The sequence below is a fragment of the Callorhinchus milii genome, unplaced genomic scaffold (genome assembly GCF_018977255.1).
Source record: "Callorhinchus milii isolate IMCB2004 unplaced genomic scaffold, IMCB_Cmil_1.0 Scaffold20, whole genome shotgun sequence".
Lineage (NCBI taxonomy): Eukaryota > Metazoa > Chordata > Chondrichthyes > Chimaeriformes > Callorhinchidae > Callorhinchus > Callorhinchus milii.
Window position 1 is genome coordinate 9,158,901 of NW_024704761.1, and position 18,856 is coordinate 9,177,756.

The window sequence follows — 18,856 nt, forward strand, 5'->3', positions numbered from 1 at the left end:
CTCCATAATTGCCACTGCATCATAATAATTTTTAGGCAAAGCAATTAAAATTAGCCCATCTTTCAGGCCAGCTCTATGCATACAATGCATTGTGTTTCTTGGTAACAGATGGTTTTACACATCAGATAAAGTCACAATCGGGAAAGCTAACATCTGGAAAACAATTTGTTTCTCATCACTTGCCAAAAGAGCGACCTCTGACTCAAAAGAAAAAAAACTTTTCCCTTAAAGGAACAAAATGGAGGATGTGTTCTGTTCCAAGTTATTATTAGTCAGGACAACCAAAGCCAAAAAAGGAAATCTCAGAAATGAAGTATTGTTTATTTACTTAATTGGATAACTGTAACTTAGTCATTTGCTTTATGAGATGTACCAATGACACGCCTGGTAAATTGCTGTCCTCTGAAGAAACAGCTCTACAATTTTCTATGACACACAAATTATATTTAAAACTGGAACGCAACTTGCTTTCTTCGGGGGCAAGTTTAATTTTTTTTCACAGACCAAAGAATAACTAAAGGACACCGCAGGCCACCGAGACCCTCATACCCAGGCTTGACTATGCAAACTCCCTGCTTGTCGACTACCCCAACTTCTCCCTCCACAGGATGCAGATCATTCAGAACTCTGCAGTCCATGTCCTCTCCCACACCAGTGCTCCGTGACCCTATCACCCTCATCCTCGCCCGAATCCACTGGTTTTCCCATCGCATAGAGGATACAGTTCAAGATCCTGGTCCTCACCTTCAAAGCCCTCCATGGCCTTGCTCCCCTTACATCTGCAACCTCCTAACCCCTTACCAATCGGCCCACTTACTCCACTCAGCAGGCTCCGGCCTTGCAGTTCTTGCATTTTTTTTCAGAGAACACACTGTAAAGTGAATTGACTGTATATTTGTGCTGCAGCCAATTGCGCACAGCAATGTCCCACAAACAGTCATAGATTGAAAATGACCAATTTATTATTGTTTTGGGTTTTGGAGGGATTATTATTAGGCTCTGTGTGGAGTAAGGAAACTTGCCCAAGGTTTCGCCTTCTGCCTGGAATTGAACTCAGGTCTCTCACTTGCAAAGCGAGTGCTCTAACCACTGAGCTACAGGACTCCTGCTTCACATCCCCTGCCTTGCCTGTCCCACCATTGGCGGGTGAGCCTTGAGCCACTCTGCCCCCACCCTCTGGAACTCCATCCTGCAGTCCCTCCGCCTCAACCCCTCCCTTGCCTCCTTCGAGACCCATCTCAAGACTCTCCTCTTTGACCGTGCCTTCCTCCCTGCCCTCCCCCCTCCCCAATCCTGACCCCCAGCTCAGGTCCAAAACACACTGTCCAGTGCCTTGGGATGTCCTCCCAACGTGAAAGACGCTGTACAAATTTAATTTTGTTATTGTACCTGAAGCAATGAACACATACATTGTAAAGCTCATTCTTAATTTTCCTTTTTCCCCACAATTCAAAATTTCACCCACAAAATACAGTCACTACACTTTACAGTATATTCTGTGAAGCGCTTTGAGACGTCTCAACGACATGACAAAGCTCTATATCAAATGCAATTATTATTATTATTAATTCAGAATTGCACCTTAGAAAGGCATCAAGAGTTATTTTCAAGTTCCTAAACCGACTGGGCGGAACTGCCAATCTGTTACTAATCTCTGAAGCGGTTTTGTGCTTTTGTCCAAACTAATATCACTTTGTGACGCACAAATGGCAGAGAAAACAGATTTTAATCCAGCCAATTTAAATATTAAATCTGAGATGAAAGCTAACACCCTGTGGCATCCAATCCCCAAATCTCAGCAGCCAAAATCCTCCCAATTGTGTTTAAACATAACATTACGTCAGTTGCTGTGTGATCTATTTTGAGGATTGACGCTGGAATTATTAGTCACTGATAATATGATAACTTAATCTGCATCTCTGATAAAATCATTCAGGCATTAGTACCATTGAAAGAATTGTTAAAAAGGTCTTGAACTTATTATTAATAATAATAATCCTTGCATTTGATATAGAGCCTTTATTATATTGAAATGTTCGAACCACCTCACAATAATTACTGTTAAGTGTAATGACTGTGTATTTGTAGGCAAATGCAACAGTCTGTCTACATAGAATTACAGCACAGAAATAGGTCATTGGGACCAATAGGTTCATGCCAGTGTTTATACTCTCGAGACTCTTTCCCTCACCTACACCTCTGTGTACGTCTTCCTCATGTATAAGTTGAGTTTCCTCTCACAGCAACGTTCAACAAAACAGCTGGAAGGTGGAATGATGAGACCTCAGTTTAATGTCTCACCTGAAGTTGGAACCCACTTGGGGAACTGTAAATAGATTCAAAAAAGACCTCCCACAGCCTATAAGATCTGTAACACATGGTGCCAAGGTTAAACAGGATTTTTAAACGTCTTAACACTTTTGAAGTTGGTTTTCAGATAAATAAAACTAACCAAAAGTAGGAGTAGAATATTTTGCACTGAACTATTTAACAGGTTTTTTTCCAGGTGATTACAGGAAATAGTCAATTTTGTTCTGTTTCTTTTAAAATAAGACATATTTACTGAATGATCCAGTTAATTATATAGGCAGTTGTTAACACAGGCACTCGTGAATACACAATGCTCTCTGTGGGAAGGTCTGTCCTTTGTGCTTACAATGAGCAATTCACATCGGTGCTAACTTCACAGGCTGCATGCAATGCAAACACAATCATAATGGTGACTATAAAGCATATTATGGTTTGTAGGTGTGGTACTGTATTTATAAATGGCTCTGAATATTTTCAATGCCCTGCAGCATAATATACTGAGTGTACAGCTCATGTAGTTCTTCCCTTGAGCGCCAACGGATAATAATACTTGCAATTAACAGAGCGCCTTGCCACATACAAATGCTAAAGTGCGTCGCCCCGCAAATTATTCTGAATTGTATCAATTGGTATTTAGGCAAACGCAACAGCTCCAGTAACCTACATGCAGCAGCAATGGAGAGATGAATGGCCAATTCAGTTTTTTTGGGGGGGACCTGCTATCCCCATATTAACCTGTCCGCTCCCTCTGCTCAGCAAGCTCCGACCTGCTCTACATCCCACGATGGCTCGCCCCACCATCGGGGGTCGGGCCTTCAGCTTCTCTGTTCCCACCCTTTGGAACTCCATCCCACAGACCCTTCGACTTGCTCCCTCCCTCGCCTCCTTCAAGGCACGTCTCAAGACCCTCCTCTTCGACCGCACATTTGGCCACCCTCCTACTCTCCCTGCTTTCCACCCCCACTGAACCCACCAACCCTGATCCCAGCCTCCCCTTGATCCCAAACCGCTGCTCGGAGTTCAAATACCTGATTGTCAAAGGCCTTGGGACGTTCTCCTGACGTGAAAGGTGTTATACAAATGTAATTTGTTGTTGTAAAGTAAATAAAAGAAAGCTCGGAATGGGAAAAGGCCATTTGGCCCATTATGCCCGATCCTTCTGTAGGAGTCAGTAAATCCTTCATTCAATTACAATGGCCAATTGACTTTCTCACACTCTCAGCTGCTTTAACAATCTGCCATTGCAAATTTGCATCACCTAAATAGCACCAGGTTTATTGTCAATACAAATTCTATGCACATCTGAACGAAATAATCACTACAAGATTATCAACTGGAGTTTCACCAATTCCCCTCCTACACCAGGTACGAAAAATCCATCCAAAGAGCTGAACAAAAAAAAAACTCTTAAGTTTGCAATGTTTATTTTAGGAAATATATATCAAACACACACATTTTTATTTTATACATAAAGTCCAATTCGACAATGCATGAAAACCAAAAAAATGCACATAAAAAGGTCATGCAATGAAAGCCAGAAGATAAGCTTCAATTTAACATTCAATATAATTACATTTCCAATACTGAGCAATTTAATGTGCTACGTTTTAATACATTTGATTAGATGGATTAAACATTCCAAGGAGTGCCTGGTTTTAAGGAAGAAAACGCTTTTTCTTTTTTTTAAACATTTTTGTGTTGACAAGACATTTCTTTGGTAAAAAAAAAGCAGTTGTCCTAGCCATCATTAACATTGTCACATCACTAAAGAGCTTGTCTTTTTTTTTAAAACAATAGTCACCTCACCAGTTTCTTTTAAGTTAAATGAGACATCGATAAGCTTGGTCTTACTTCCAATCAAAGCAAAGTTGGGAAGCCTCAACACACAAGGATTTGGGACTTTCTTAAATACATGTCGGCTGACTGTATTTCGTTTCGATATAGTGAAACATGCTGGTAATATATTCTAAATAAATAGAGCAGTAATGATTAATCCAATTATTTTTTTTCTTTCCCCTACCTCCGGCAGAACACTGGCTTAGTTTTATCCACTGCAGTAATATTAAAAGCGTACTTTTTTTTTAATCCACCAAACCATTCTGTTCACAAATGGATGCAATTTTCTTAAACGTTTTACCAAACAGTTAATTTTGTATTAAAAATATATACCTCATCCACACACACACACACACACACTCAAAATCTATGTTTGCATCAAAAAACATTCCTCAATATTGCCCTTTGGTATTTTGAAAAGCCAACGAAATAAAACAATACAAAAATACGGCAAATGTGCAGCGTTCGGTTTCAGAACAAATAATCGTGCGTTTGTGAACAGAATACCAAGCTGTGGAATAAATTAGCTCAAGACCAGCAAAGGGCCTTACAGAATGATGGGTTGGTGAACTTTTCCGACAATTCTCAGCTCCCGGTTGATCAAACGAGTGGAAAATGGCAACACGTCGTTTCTTCACACGTTGCTGTTTAAATCCTTCACTGTTTCTCCCTCAGACAACCCGTTCCCCTCACTCAGCCGTTGGACCCTGTACGCTTCATAGTGGATGTTGCTGGTCACGTCTTTCAGATTCTGCATGTGAGTCCTGAGAGGTACAGAGGTACGTGGTGATCAACAACAACGACAACTTGCATTTATATTCCATTCCAACAATCTATCTCTGGGACTTCCACGTGCCGGTGGGACGCATGGAAATCTCAGCTTGGTTTGAATACTCTTTAAGTATTAAATAATAATCCTGGCGTTCGATGGGGCTCCTCATCACGTCTTCGAGACGTCTCAAAACGCTTCTCAGAATATACCGTAAAGCGAATTGACTGTGTATGTTGTGGGAGACAAGTACTGTGTGCGCGGCTCATGTGATTCTTAAGCACGGTGATGGGTTTCCGTGTGTGTCAAGACACACGACTGCCCCCACCCCACCCCACCAAAATAGCGCCCTTCATACGGGGCAGAGTCTCAGAGAGTGGAAAAGTGGAAAATCAAGTGTTTTTAATCGAGTGCGTCACTTCACATTCCAGTCGTGTCCGAGGGTTTTCAAGGCAATTGTAACCTGACTGTCGCGCTAAACACACTCTAAAACGTTGTTCCTGCATCTCTGTTATGCTCGGCCTCAGTGTAGGAATTATATTCAACATTATAATTCACAATCGTTGAGTTTTTAAAAAAAACTAACACTGGGTTGATGAAATATCTTGCTGCAAATAAGACCTTGGACAGTTCAATTGTTAAAAAAACATGCATTACAGGGTATTAAGCTACAATATCAATGTAAAGAGAAAATTGAGCCTTCATAATAGATATCTACAGTATAGTCTATACTGTATACTAACCTTATCAGGAGATCACGCAAGTAGGCAAATTCGCAGTGAGTAATATTTTCCACTGGAAAAGACATTAGAAATGAAATAGGATCCATTACAATTCAGCTAACACTTTGTATTCTAAGCACAAGAGAACACAGCTGTACAAAATTACCTGGTTTTGAGCTGAGGGTTACTACAATGACCATAAAGTTATTCAAGTTATTTATAGGTACATCCAATGAGGATCTTATATATTCAGTACCGTTTTTACTATTGCTGATAGGAGTGGGATTTCTCCTAGGCACTGAGATACTTGTGTTGAGACCATGTCTGCGATCATTTCATTATCCAAAAGCACTGATCTAGATAGATAATTATTTGGGGAGGACAAGTTTGCAGGACTATGGGGAGAGCGCGGGGGAGTGGGATTGAATTGGATAGCTCTTGTCAAAGAGCCAGCACAGACACGATGGGCCGAATGGCCTCCTTCTGTGTTGGAGTCTAACAAATGGCCTTGGATATAGAGATTAAAATCTCCTGCTGTTAAATGACCACGAGAGGGCGGAAGAGCATGGTCCATTCTAACAATGGTCCATATAACTGGAGGGAGAACAGCTGATTCCAGTCCTATCAGACTGCGATATCTCCAGACACAGCGCAGTCCAGCCTTGCCATCAGATAATGTAAAGATTCCAGGCTATCTAAGTTCCAGTTGTTCCTGCATTGCACGGTCACAATTAAGGATAGTTAAGGCAAATTGCTATGTGAAACATTTCCAATACAAAAACGGGGGCCGAATTTCCACTTGGGTCAGGATTCACTCCATTTTCCTAGCTTTGCAGAGTGAGCTTGTGGCAGTTCGGCAAATCGTTGAGTTTCGGGCTCAACGGTGTTGATTTATTGCTGGATTTCTTAAACAAAACTTACAGAAAAACAGCTTCGAAATGAAGGCGGTATTTAAAGATGAAAGATTTATCCATTTCTGGATGTTCTGAAGTGCTAAGAAGATCAGAGTAAACCTGGAGCCAGGTGGAATTTCTACCCAAGTTAGCTATAAAACTGAAGGACGTATTTCTCCAGAGTGACGGCAAATTCTCTCATCTGACATGTGTGTTCCCAAGAAGAACATGTGCTAAGAATTCGAAGAAAATGCATTTCGTATTGGACTGCAATGCCTTACACGCCTACATTATATGTTTAAAAAAGAGATGCATAAAACAAACAACAAATTACATTTGTATATGCGTCCTTCATGTCGGGAGGACGTCCCAAGGCACTGGAGAGTCAGGGAGTTTGGGATACATACAAAAACGAACCGAATTAATTAAGACCGCGAATGAATGCAGCAAAATGTAGGAGGACAAGAATATGGAGTGAAATGGTCTTAGAAATTGTAAAACCTAAAAGAAAACCCTGTAAAGTTGCTGGAGCGTGTGGTTTGCTGTTAACTGCATGAAGAGAGAAAGAGCCTTTGGGCTCCCCAATTATAAGTGCAGATGTGTCCGTGCTATGGAGCTGCTAATAAAAAGACTTTGTAAGTTTTTCCAAGAATCAGGTCGTTAGTCACTGTTGTCCATTGGGAACACAGTTCAGGAAAATATCCTACAGATATTATTCATTGCTCTGCTTTGAGTGTCTTTAAAGTACAAGCATTCAGAGGTTCCACGGAAAGGATATTCTGCTTCCCTCTGCAGGTCTTTGCTGATGGAGCGCAACCTATATTTTATTGTGATATGGTTTACATCAATTTAATTATTTCCTTCATACAGTTCTTAAAACTGGTACCATAAAAGTTCAAAGTTGGTCGCATTGTTCATTCATTTATTGCAGTCAATCTGTTAAGTCTTCATTGACTCTTTACGAAAAGAGGACGTTTTAAAAAAAACCTGTTTCAAGTTTCAGGTAAAATGGTGCTTGCACTAAGGGTAATCAACCGGAAATGACCTTGATGGTGCACCAGTTTGAAAACTTTTGGATGCTGCACTTGGTTAAAACAATCACAGCTTGATACTGTGATGGGCAGATGGGTATTCTGGAAGGATGAGATCAAGTGGGCTGAAGGGCCTTCTTCATCCAAACCAATCTTATGAAATTGTGATTTGCACATAACCTTTTCGAGACAAAACCACTTTAATCCGACATATATTAATTCCTCTTTTTACCTTCCTTCTCCTCTTGATTTGTAAGCTACCACCCCTGACACAGCACAAGCCAAGCCCTGACAAAGCTTCTGGGTAAGTACACTGTGCTTGGCTTCAGCAACACAGGAATACTTGTAATAGCTGGTATGAGAGCAGGAGGCACTGGTTTGTCCTCTCTTCGAGTGAGGCGTCTCCTGAATGAATGCATGTGTGGAGATCGGAAACATGCAACAAGGGAAAAACGTGCGCAGAACTGGATTTCGTTGTCACAAAGAGTGAGAAAAGCAGAATGAAGAGAAAGGCAGACTGAAAGAGACAAGGAATCAGAGCGAGAGAAAGCCTGGGTCCGAAACGCTGATTGTCCAGCGCCTTGGGACGTCCTCCCGATGGGAAAGGCGCTATACAAATGTCATTTCGTTGTTGTTTTTGCATTGCAATAATTGTAAAACTCCAATGTTTATAGCTGGCCCAGTAGCCAATTTGAATTTTATGTGATGTCCAATTATCTGCAGTTTACTTATCCGGCCTCAATTTGTGTACGCAATCTGCTGTATTACATGTATTGTAATGGTCACTAAATTGTCGTCGATTCAAAAGGAAACGCAGGAAATATTTATTTATAGGAAACTCTTGAATTTAAGACTAATTATATCCCCTTAAATAGATTTCAATTCAACTGTCAACAGAATTAAGTCAACAGTAGCAATTCGAGAGGTTGCTATTGATTAAGCATGATAAAACTTTCAGGAAAGGAAGCGTTTACAATAAGAAAGTATTGTTACTGAATCGCTTTTACTGTTTATAACCTGGGCAGGCCAAGATGAACAAATGTTCACAGTAATCAATCAGGCAAACTGCGATTACCTGCAAGTCTATTTACGAGCTGAACAGCTTTGGGAACAATTTGTTAGCTTGAACGACAATTTAAACCGTTTCCCTGAAAGTAGATCACGGTTTCAACTTTGAAATTGGCTGAAGAACAACTTGTGATATGTACATTTTTCAGCCGTTCTTCAGGCTGCAAGCAATTCTGCTTCCAAGGAAGCTTTTACCATGTTTTGGAAAACAACCCATCTTTTTGCACTTGGGTTTGGATCGAGCGCACTGAGAAACAAAGTCAACAATTTTACAAACAAGAAACTGGGAACCTTTCTAGATTTTGTGGAGCCTCCCAGTAATAAGAAACAGCTGGTCAGCAAATGAACCCTTTTAGCGCTTCCAGTAACAACCAAATACAGAACCGTAGCAATGTACTACATGGCACGAGTCCATTCGGCCCAGTTTTTCATGTTGCTGTTTGCTCCCCCAAGACAACAACAACTTGTACTTATATAGCACTCTCCACACAGGGTAGCGTCTCGGAGCGCTTAACAGTGGCTGAGCCTGACTCCGAGCCGGTGGGGGAGGTGACCGTAAAGCACGGTCAAAAAGGTTTTCAGACGGGGCTTGAAAAAGGGGAGAGAGGGGACAAGGCGGACGGATTGAGGGAGAGTGTTCCACAGATTAAGGGTGTAGTGGCTGATAGCGCGAAAAACATCCCAATTCCCTGCTCCTTCATCGTTCCCTCTTAATGAACTTTCCCTGCAAGTGTCAATCGAATTCTCTTAAATCGCTCAAATCGATCCTACTGTAAACCTTGGTAAATAATTCCACGCTCTGACAGGTTACTGGAAGAAGTTTTCCTGAAGCCCTCTCACTCCCCTAGTCACAATCTTGAATTCATGTCCTCTTATCGTCAGAGCTCCTGTGTTTGCAATTACCTTCGACCGTTCCCCACTTTGTTTTTCGTCCAAGGATTCTCCTTCCGTTCACCTGATACTCTAGGTTACTTCCAACCACTGCAAAAGGCACCATTTCCTAACAACAGAAAGAGCAACAGATATTAGCAATGAATTTTTGTTCAGAACTTTTTGCCTGTGTGCTAGTTTCAGCACCTGGCCTACTTCCTGCCAATAACTGAGTGCGAATTGCACCACATATAATTTTCTGCAGAAAGCTATCAGACCTTATCGAGGACAATCTGTCCACCTCCGAACGACCTTCATTTCCTATCAGCATCGATCATTGCTGCTCTTCGAAAAACGTACAAGTTGCATTTTTTTTGTGTCCGTTTTTGGAATCGTGCTGGAACATTTTCACTCTGTCTAACATTTATTCACGATTGACCAACTTACTTTATTCCAGACGTTTTTTTCCTTCTCCCTCCCACTTCTATTTATTCTTGTGCGTCTTTGTTTCTTTCCTTTGCAACTCAATCTCGCGCCATCCACTACCTTATTCCGAACTCAAACTTCAATAAATCTAGGAGAGTGCACACCTCACTACATTTTCCTTCAGCTGGTTCCTGTTGTCTTTGGACTGTTGACTGGAGTGCAATAATAATAATACTTGCATTTGATATAGCACCTTATCACACCTTTGAGACAACTCAAAGAGCTTTACAGAATATACTGTAAAGTGACTGTGTATTTTGTGGATGAAACGCAGCGCACAGCAGTGTCCCACAAACAGTCGTGGATTGAAGTGACCAATTTATTATTATTATTATTATTATGGAGTGTAGTGCGTAACAATCAGAAAACTCATCTTGTCCAGGAAAGAATAGGCAGAAAGAAACAGTTGAACGATCTTCAATATAAAACGACTATTAGAATAACTATCAGCGAGTCAAGTAGGGATCCAGCAACAGCTAAACACTGCCAACCAATAATGAAACGTTTGCATTGCCCACAAACAGACAGAGACATCCAGGTTTACAAGTTTCACATCAGGTCCTCTCAGAACACGCTTTTCCTAAACCTTTCACACAATCAGAAAAAATTTTTTTTGCTCCTTGCTTTCAGTCACTTTAAGACATTTGGTCAAACACCCACAAAGGTCCACATTTCCGATAACCTGTCGTTCAAGGCAAATGCAATGAAATCAACAAACCACCTACGTTGCCTATTTTTAAACTACTTCCTGTGCAAAGTAGAGTCAAAAAGAATTCTTTCTTCCACTTGTCATTCTGTATAATGGACTTCAGGGGCTTAAAACTCCACCTAAACTTAACCCGTTAAAAGCGTTTTTATCATTAAGTTCAATACCGTACAGAACGGTACAAATTCTTGAATTCAGTTGCAAGCCGTTTTTCTGCAGTTCTGAGTTTAAGAATTTTACACAATTCTGTGTGATCTTAAATTTTATAATACAATCACCTTACAGGCTTGCAACAACAACAACAACAACAAGATTTCATTTATAGAGCGCCTTTCATGTCGGGAGGACGTCCCAAGGTGCTGTACAGTTGGGTCAGGACCCGAGCAGGGAGGACATGGTCAGGGGGAGGGGAGGGAAGGGAGGGAGCGAGGAGGGGGTAGAGAGTCGAGAGGGGAGCTGAAGGCTGAAGGTCAAAGAGAAAGGTCTTGAGACCGGCCTTGAAGGAGGAAAAGGAGGAAGCGGCGAAGGCACTGGGGGATGGAGTTCCAGAGCCTCGGGGCTGAGAGGCTGAAGGTCCGGCCACCGGATGGTAGGACGGTTGGGGCGGGGGGTGTGGAGCAGACCGGAGCCAGAGGAACGGAGGGTACGGGCAGGTAAATAGGGGGATAGTAGGTGGAATTTTAGTGTTTCAATCAGTGTTTCATACCTGAACTGGGGGTCGGCATCGGGGAGGGTGGAGGGAGGGTGGGGTGGGGTGGTGGGGGGGTGGAAGGAGGGTGATTAAACGCACAGTCAAAGAGGAGGGTGTTGAGATGGGTCTTGAAGGAGGCAAGGGAAGCCAGTGGAGTCAGGCAAGGATGGGGGTGATAGGGTCACGGAGCCTGGTGTGGGAGAGGACACGGGCTGCAGAGTTCTGGATGATTTACAGTTTATTTAAGCAAGCAATTTACTATATAGACCTATCATTGGTTCAATAAAATCTCTGTTATTTCGTCTAGACATTTTTTTTCAAAGAGACATTTGCCCCCAAAAGCCACAGTTCTTGCAGATCGCACAACAGCAGAATGTTGATATTAACTGAAGGACTTGCAATTTTGTAGAACTTGTCATGTCTGAAAGCAATTCACAAGTAATTACCATCAAGTGCGATGTGGGCAAACTGGCCATAACATTCACACATTTTTCTCCTGTTTGATACATCTCATTTGCAACCCAATCTCCCTCTCACCTCAGTTTTCATTATTTTAAACTTTAGACACGTTTTTACATTATTTCCCATCTAACCTGACCACTGGCTTCTTTTTGGTACCCACCACCCAGCTCGTCCGAGATAAACCACCCGATATGAACAGAACATCTGAGAAATATTAATACATGAAACTTGGAAGAGCTGCCACAGGATGAGTAAACTCACAAGCAGTCTCCAAAATCAGACGTAGTATTAACTCATTGCCTGTTCAGGCAGACTTCAGAGATCACTTCATAAAGAATAATATTAAATAATCCTTGCATTGTGATATAGCGTCTTATCGCGTCTTCGAGACGTCTCAAAGAGCTTCACAGAATACACTGTAAAGTGAATTGACTGTATATTTTGTGTGCGAAATATGCTATTTGAAAAGAAAATGGAGTTTCTTTCTTCTGGTGTCCAGGCCAATAATTGTCCAGGTAAAATAGGTTATTCACTTCACTGCTGTTTGTAGGACATTGTTGAGTGCAAATTGGCACCGTGTTTGCCTACAAACGGTCAATAAACTTTACAGAGGTGCCTAGGGATGCTTAACGTTATAGGCAGTCTCCCTCGATGCCTTCCTCTTTGAAGCAAGGTTATCTGAGCTAAATCAATTCACATTATTATTGCATTTTGAGATCAGAAGCAAGAAATTCTACTTACCCTAATTTTATCATTCATTATTTGATCCTCTTTATCTTCGTCAAATTGCCTTTGAGGATACACGTTAATGTCATGTTTCTGAAGGTCTTCTCTGATCTATAATAAAACACCTTGATTTAAGTGATCACCATTCAAACAGTTCTCTTTCAACGCCTTTCAGCGCTTTGGGACGTCCTCCCGACGTGAAAGGCACTCTATAAATGGAATTTTGTTGTTGTTGTTGGCTAGTGGAAAGTCTAGGAAGCTCGAAGCTGTCCTGCTCCTTAAGTCTTTTAAAACCATTTGTCACTAGCAGCTGAGTTGAGCCAAACTGACAGGGAGTCAGTCCAGATTTGTGAGGTGTACGGGTTGATGAACAGTTATCTAGGGGTGCAGATACATATATCTTTAAAAGATGGGCGTGCACATTGAAAGGGCCTTTGGGATTCTGTGTTGTACCGGTCGGTACACAGGATGAGGCATTGAATCAAAGTGTGGGACTTCAGACTTTACAAAATACATGAATAATTGCAGTTATATCGCTTCAGACAACAGTGCAATGTGGGAGAGAAAGTCTGACTTGTACTCCTTCTTTGTTCCAAATCACATTCTTAATTTTTGAATTAAAATTTATTGATTGATTTTTTATATAAAAAAATAAGAACCCCTGTCATGGGACATTTAACCCAGTTTCTCGGAGGTCCCTTGAGCACCCGTTGGGACCACCCAAAAACATTACAAGAAGCCTTTAGGAAGGAGAGCCAGGAAGGATTGACACCGGGGACGGCAGTGCAGTCTCTACAGCAGGGAGCCAGTCCCAGTTGTACTGCCGACAATCCCAGGTTATACAGCGAGCTTTGTGGTGACTCAGGGAATGAGTGCAGCACATTTTGAATGAATGGTTAGAAATGGATGATCAAGGAAGTGGGCAGTAGAATACTCCACGTGTTTCTGTTTTAAAACATCTCATTCCCCCCCCCCCCCCACCCACCCCAGTTAGGGCGAGTGCTGCTGGTGTGTGTACCTTACAGCTGACTATGGCGCACGCGGGTCACACCTTATTTTATTTTTAAAAAAACAGAGAAAAAAAAAATCACTGCGAACGCCAAAAAAACACTCCCAATTCCCTGCCTGCCGACGGGGTTCCAAAAACAACAGAGGAGGTTGTTTGGTTTGAAACGCTTCTCCCTTCGGGAAAGAGAAATCACCTGGGCAGGAAACGGGGCCCACGTGAAAATGGCCGTGTGCCAAGCAGATGACAATTCAGCGTCGCTCGCTTACCTTCTGCTTGAAAAAATCTCTCTCCTCCAGTGTTAGGGTGTCCGCTTTGGCGATGACGGGGACAATGTTCACCACTTTGCTCAGCCGCCTCATGAACTCGATATCTAAAGGTCGAAGGCTGCAAAACAAATGGCAATGAGTTGGAATGCATTTGTGCGTTTTCATGCATTTGTAAGCCTGAAAGTCTTTCATTACAGGGACTAATTCGCACGACGTACGATTATGCACCTAAATACTGGAGAGAAAATCCTAGTTTTGTTTAGAAAGCGTTTTACTCTGCGCCTTCAGTCACTTCAAAGACGAGGATTTGGGGATGTGCCAGTTTCTTGGTGTGAACATAGTCTTTGATAAATATACATGTACCCTTTGGCAGCTGGTAGTATCTTTCTTATTTTTTTTGTTTTTAAAAAAACGTAGCTCGGTAGTTCAATGCTGTCAAAAAGCAAAACAGTTCTTCTAAAATTCCTCTCGTCTTGTGAGCTTGCGAAGCATTTCCGTGGGATTGTCGCGGTGTAATTTACATAGACACTGAACAGAGATGTAGCACTGTCAGGCTAGAAAATTGAGACTGAGTGCGAACATGGGAGTTAGACAAGATAATTGGCATCCAGTTAGTATCCAATTCCCACAGAGTGCCGGACCTGCAATGAGCTGGAAATGGACAAGAGTAGTCCTCATCTGTGGCGAGCTCCTGAACACTGACTATGATGAGCAAAGAAAATCAAGGCTGCTATAAAATGGGTGGTCGGGGGGGGTGGGGGGGTGGAAACTATATCTCCGGACTAAAGCATCTCAGAACACGGGATAATTCAGGTTTGATAGGCAGCTGAAAGAAAGTCATAGATGCTGATCCTGGTTCAAAATGGAAAGCTAATGAGGTAGCTTGTTTCTTCTACCATCCCCTCGGTATTCTTATTTGGTACTGAGTTGAGTGTCCCGTCTTTGGTTGTGTTTCAGGTTCTCTGCCCCCACGCTTTGAAACTCCATCCCATGGTCCCTTTGCCTCGCTTCCTCCCTCACCTCCTTCAAGGCCGGTCTCAAGACCCTTCTCTTTGATCGTGCCTTTGGTTGACCTCTCCACCTCTCTGCCTTCCCCCACCCCTACACCACCCTTCCCCCATGCTCGAGCCCCGACACCTGACTGTTCAGCGCTTTGGGACGTCCTCCCGACGTGAAAGGCGCTCTATAAATGTCATTTTGTTTGTTGTTGTTTAGATTTGTCGCTGTGTAAAAAAAAATTAACTGCTGGGGATGGCAACAACCTCTCTTTATCCAGGCTCCTGAAGACGGAAACCGCATCCAGGAAGGACGGATGGCTCCTAAAGCTTCAGGAAGGGGTTTGGCCACTTTGGAAAGGTTTCCCCCCTTTAGAAAAGAATATAAAGGTGGAGTTTGAGCCTCCTGTATGTTAAGGATACTGAGCGAAGGGAAAATGAGCAGTGATAACATTTTATAGTGTTTGCTATATAAACTAGGACATATATCCTAGTATTGCAAGGCCCAAAGAGTTCATAAAAAGAAACGAGGGGAAATTACACTTGTACCAGCATTACAAAAACTGAACCTTGCTCTTTTCCTTTCTTTCCTCCCCATCCCTCCCCCCGAAAAACAAAATCCTAAGGGCAGCAATTAAAGGATTTACTGTCCAACCCTCTGAACTTCCTGGACGTAACATGCACAGCCAACGGGAAAGAGTTTCTGAACAACTGAAACAATAGGTTTCCGACAGTTGAAACAAAGCAGCAGAGTTAGCCACTTTCAAAAGAAAACTGAATGCTTCGTGACTGACCTTCACAGGGCACATTATCCACAATATATAAACTGCTGGATACAATCTTAAATACACTGCCCTCAAGGACTCAACTGCTGACCTGATGAACTGCAGACGCTTGCAGTTAAATGCAATTCTGGGTTTCCCGCCCATATACATCATTTGAGGGTCAATAGGCAGCTGTTCAGATTTGACACTCATTATTAAAAAAAAAACTATCAAATCTGTATTGAGACGAGGCTGGATGGTTTGGGAGCATTTAACTAGGTCAGTAAAATATCTGATGGGGAATTTTGCTCAAGTTAGTCGGCCTCTCAATTTATTTGGTCCTTCCTCAAGCTGCCCTTGAAACTAAGTTCAGGGGGAAGCCACTACTTGTATCTTGGTTTCCTCTTTGCTGCTTTTCAGGAGTAATCGCACATAGTTTTCCACTAGCAGCGTCTACACTCAACTCAAATCTCGCTCTGACTCGCCTTTTAATTCTATTGTAACATTCCTTTAATTGAGTGTGGTTAGACTTTCAGTTCACGTACGTGGAGCTTGCAGGGCCTTAGGACGTTCTCCCGACGTGAAAGGCACTATACAAATGTAATTTTGTTGTTGTTGTTGCTGGATCATTTCGGTTGCAGATTATAAAAACAATTCAATGCAAAGCTGTGAATTTTAGCCGTTCAACATTTTGCAGTTAAATTTGTGGTTTTACGCGTTACTTATTTTTAGCTTTAATCATATTTTCTATATCAACAGAGCCTGCTTAGGTTTCTTCAGGTTTATCAGCCACTGTGACAGCTAACACAACAATCTTTCAACAGTTGGGAATTTCCAGTAGGTTTACACCAAAATACCCACCTTTCAAAATACCCAGTTACGACTCACATACTTGAAGTTCTTAAAATGGGGGAAAAATGGGCCACACTCAAGTGTGGATTGACCCCCATTGTGGATTCTGTTTCTACAAAAAAGTTACTAAGAGTTGAAATCAATTCATGACTTGTTAGGATCCTAGATTTAGTAGTGCCAAGCATTGAAGGAATGGAGTTTATGAAGCAGGATTCATTAGATAATAATAATAAAATAATAATCCCTGCATTTGATATAGCGCCTTATCACATCTTCGAGACAACCTCAAAGCACTTCACAGAATACACTGTAAAGTGAATTGCCTTGTATGTTTTGTGGGCGAAACCACTTTCATCTTGTATTTCAGGGAGTTGGCATAACTCAAAACTGACCAGGTTACAACCAAGTTGAGACATCCTAACCGTGGTCTGGTATCAACCGCTGCCTGGGGTTGGGCTCAAAATATTTAAGAAAGAAAAACCACAGGCATCTGGTTAATGGGTGGGTCAGTCTTCAGCTAATGCCATTTTAGAATTTCCCTGAAGTCATTTGAGCAGGATATATGAAAGTTAAACCAATGGCATTTATTCTCTCTTAGGGCAGTCTCGCACAGAAGGCACAATACAATGATGAAAACGATTGGTAGGCCCTGAAATACGTACGAGTGTCCAGTCGGGGCGATGAAATATATACAACAGTGGACTCTCGTGTCTGGGATCCGCTTCTTCCTGTTGACAGTGAGCTCTTCTTTGAGGTATGTCTCATACTGATTGTTAATAAACTTCATGATGGGCTGCCAGCTGGAGGGAGAATTAAAAATTAAGTCATACTCCTTCACCATAACTGATGAAGCGGACGTAAAATTTACAGCAAAAGGTTATCAAGGCGCTAAAACACCACTGGGATGATTGAGAAGGCAGTGCTCAAGGCCTGGCTTCCAAACCCACCAAACGCTTTGATGCAAGTGCTGTTGTCCCCCTGATGCTCCATTAATACTTGATGATCATAAAATGCTTAACATTAGCTTTTGCAACACCAGGTTCCTGTCTAGGGTTTTTAACCATTGCACCTCTGGTACAATCTTGGACTTTTTTTTTAATTAAACGTGTGAAAGATGCTGCATTCTTTAACGTTTCTTTTGGAAGGTAATTTCAAAGTAAAGTACTGCCTCTTTCGATTACACCAAAATATTATTGAGAAGGGAGGGAAAAGGAACGCACAGTCAAATCGAATGCAATCTTAAACAAAAGATACTGTGAGGAACACAACACTTTGGACAGATGACAAATAGGACTAGGTTTGGCAGCGAGATATTTAAATACGAGTAAAATCCTGATTAGGTGACTCTTTTGAACAATTGCTTACCAATTCTCATTGTTCACCTGATCCCCAAATCCGGGGGTATCGATTACTGTTAATTTCATGCGGACTCCTTTCTCCTCGATCTCTGAAACAAATTGAGAGCAGTGGGGGGGAGAAAGTCAATCAAGACCACGCAATTTTATACTTTTCCATAAGACATGATCTGCTTTTAAGTTCTAAGTTCCACACATCAAAGTGAACGCTAACTTGTCACCTGTTTTAAAATCAGGCAAACGCGTGCCGATATATTCAGTTCCTAGAATAATATTCTCATTGTTTTACAAAAACATTTTTTTTAAAAAAAAACTTTGCCCTGACTTCTTTCTCTTCTGAAATGGTTGACTTGTGATGTCTCCATGGGGATCAGTTTATAATAATAATCCATTGCATTTGATATAGAGCCTTATCACGTCTTTGAGACGCCTCAAAGCGCTTCACACAACATACTGCAAAGTGAATTGACTGTATATTTTGTGGGCAAAGGTTTTGTAAACTTGTGGGTTCGTCCTTCGGAAACTCAACCAAGTGGCCACTCTTGATGTGTAGCTCTAGACAGTGCGCAGCAGCAGTCTAAATACATCACAACCAAAGACTTTACAGAAGCAGCGTCTGCAAAAAGCAGGGTCGCAAGCTCTGGCTGACGTATGTCTCCTTAGTCCATTGGGCACTGAGGTCAATTATAGCACTGCTTATTGCTGCTCTGGATGATATCAACTAGTTCAGCAAAGACTAGCGCTCAAACCTGTTGCCCTCTGGTCTTTAACAATTAATATTTCTCCCGTGTATAACTCTCTAAATTATTATTCCAATCATTATAATTAGCTTTTCTATAATGCGTTCCCCGCGATGACTGGGAGAGCGTACATTACTGACATGTTGGTTTCTCTACAAATTAAGTCAGTGGGGAAACTGTCATTGAATACTTTGTCAGCAAGGAAATAGTCAGTAAGAAAAGAGAACACATATCTAAAGTTAAAAACAGGAGTTTTCGCACAGTAAAAAGGTTAATCAAGCAAAACTACGGAATTAAGGTATCAC

General features: G+C 41.8%; 1 protein-coding gene across 4 annotated transcripts in view; it reads right to left on the minus strand.

Moving 5' to 3' along the window:
- Positions 1-3,713: 3,713 nt before the first annotated feature.
- The window catches only part of septin9 (septin-9), an 80,596-nt gene continuing 65,453 nt past the window's right edge, over positions 3,714-18,856 (minus strand). For 2 of the 4 annotated variants that reach the window (XM_007888500.2, XM_007888501.2), the window contains exons 5-11: positions 17,822-17,903; positions 17,119-17,256; positions 13,846-13,963; positions 12,586-12,681; positions 9,533-9,629; positions 5,659-5,710; positions 3,715-4,910 (exon numbers count right to left, since the gene is read on the minus strand). In XM_007888500.2, coding sequence (XP_007886691.1) covers positions 4,781-4,910; positions 5,659-5,710; positions 9,533-9,629; positions 12,586-12,681; positions 13,846-13,963; positions 17,119-17,256; positions 17,822-17,903 — 713 coding nt within the window. In that variant the 3' untranslated portion in view covers positions 3,715-4,780. Of the gene's footprint in view, positions 4,911-5,658; positions 5,711-9,532; positions 9,630-12,585; positions 12,682-13,845; positions 13,964-17,118; positions 17,257-17,821; positions 17,904-18,856 lie in introns of all 4 variants that reach the window. The other 2 variants (XM_007888499.2, XM_007888504.2) reach the window with 2 other exon arrangements.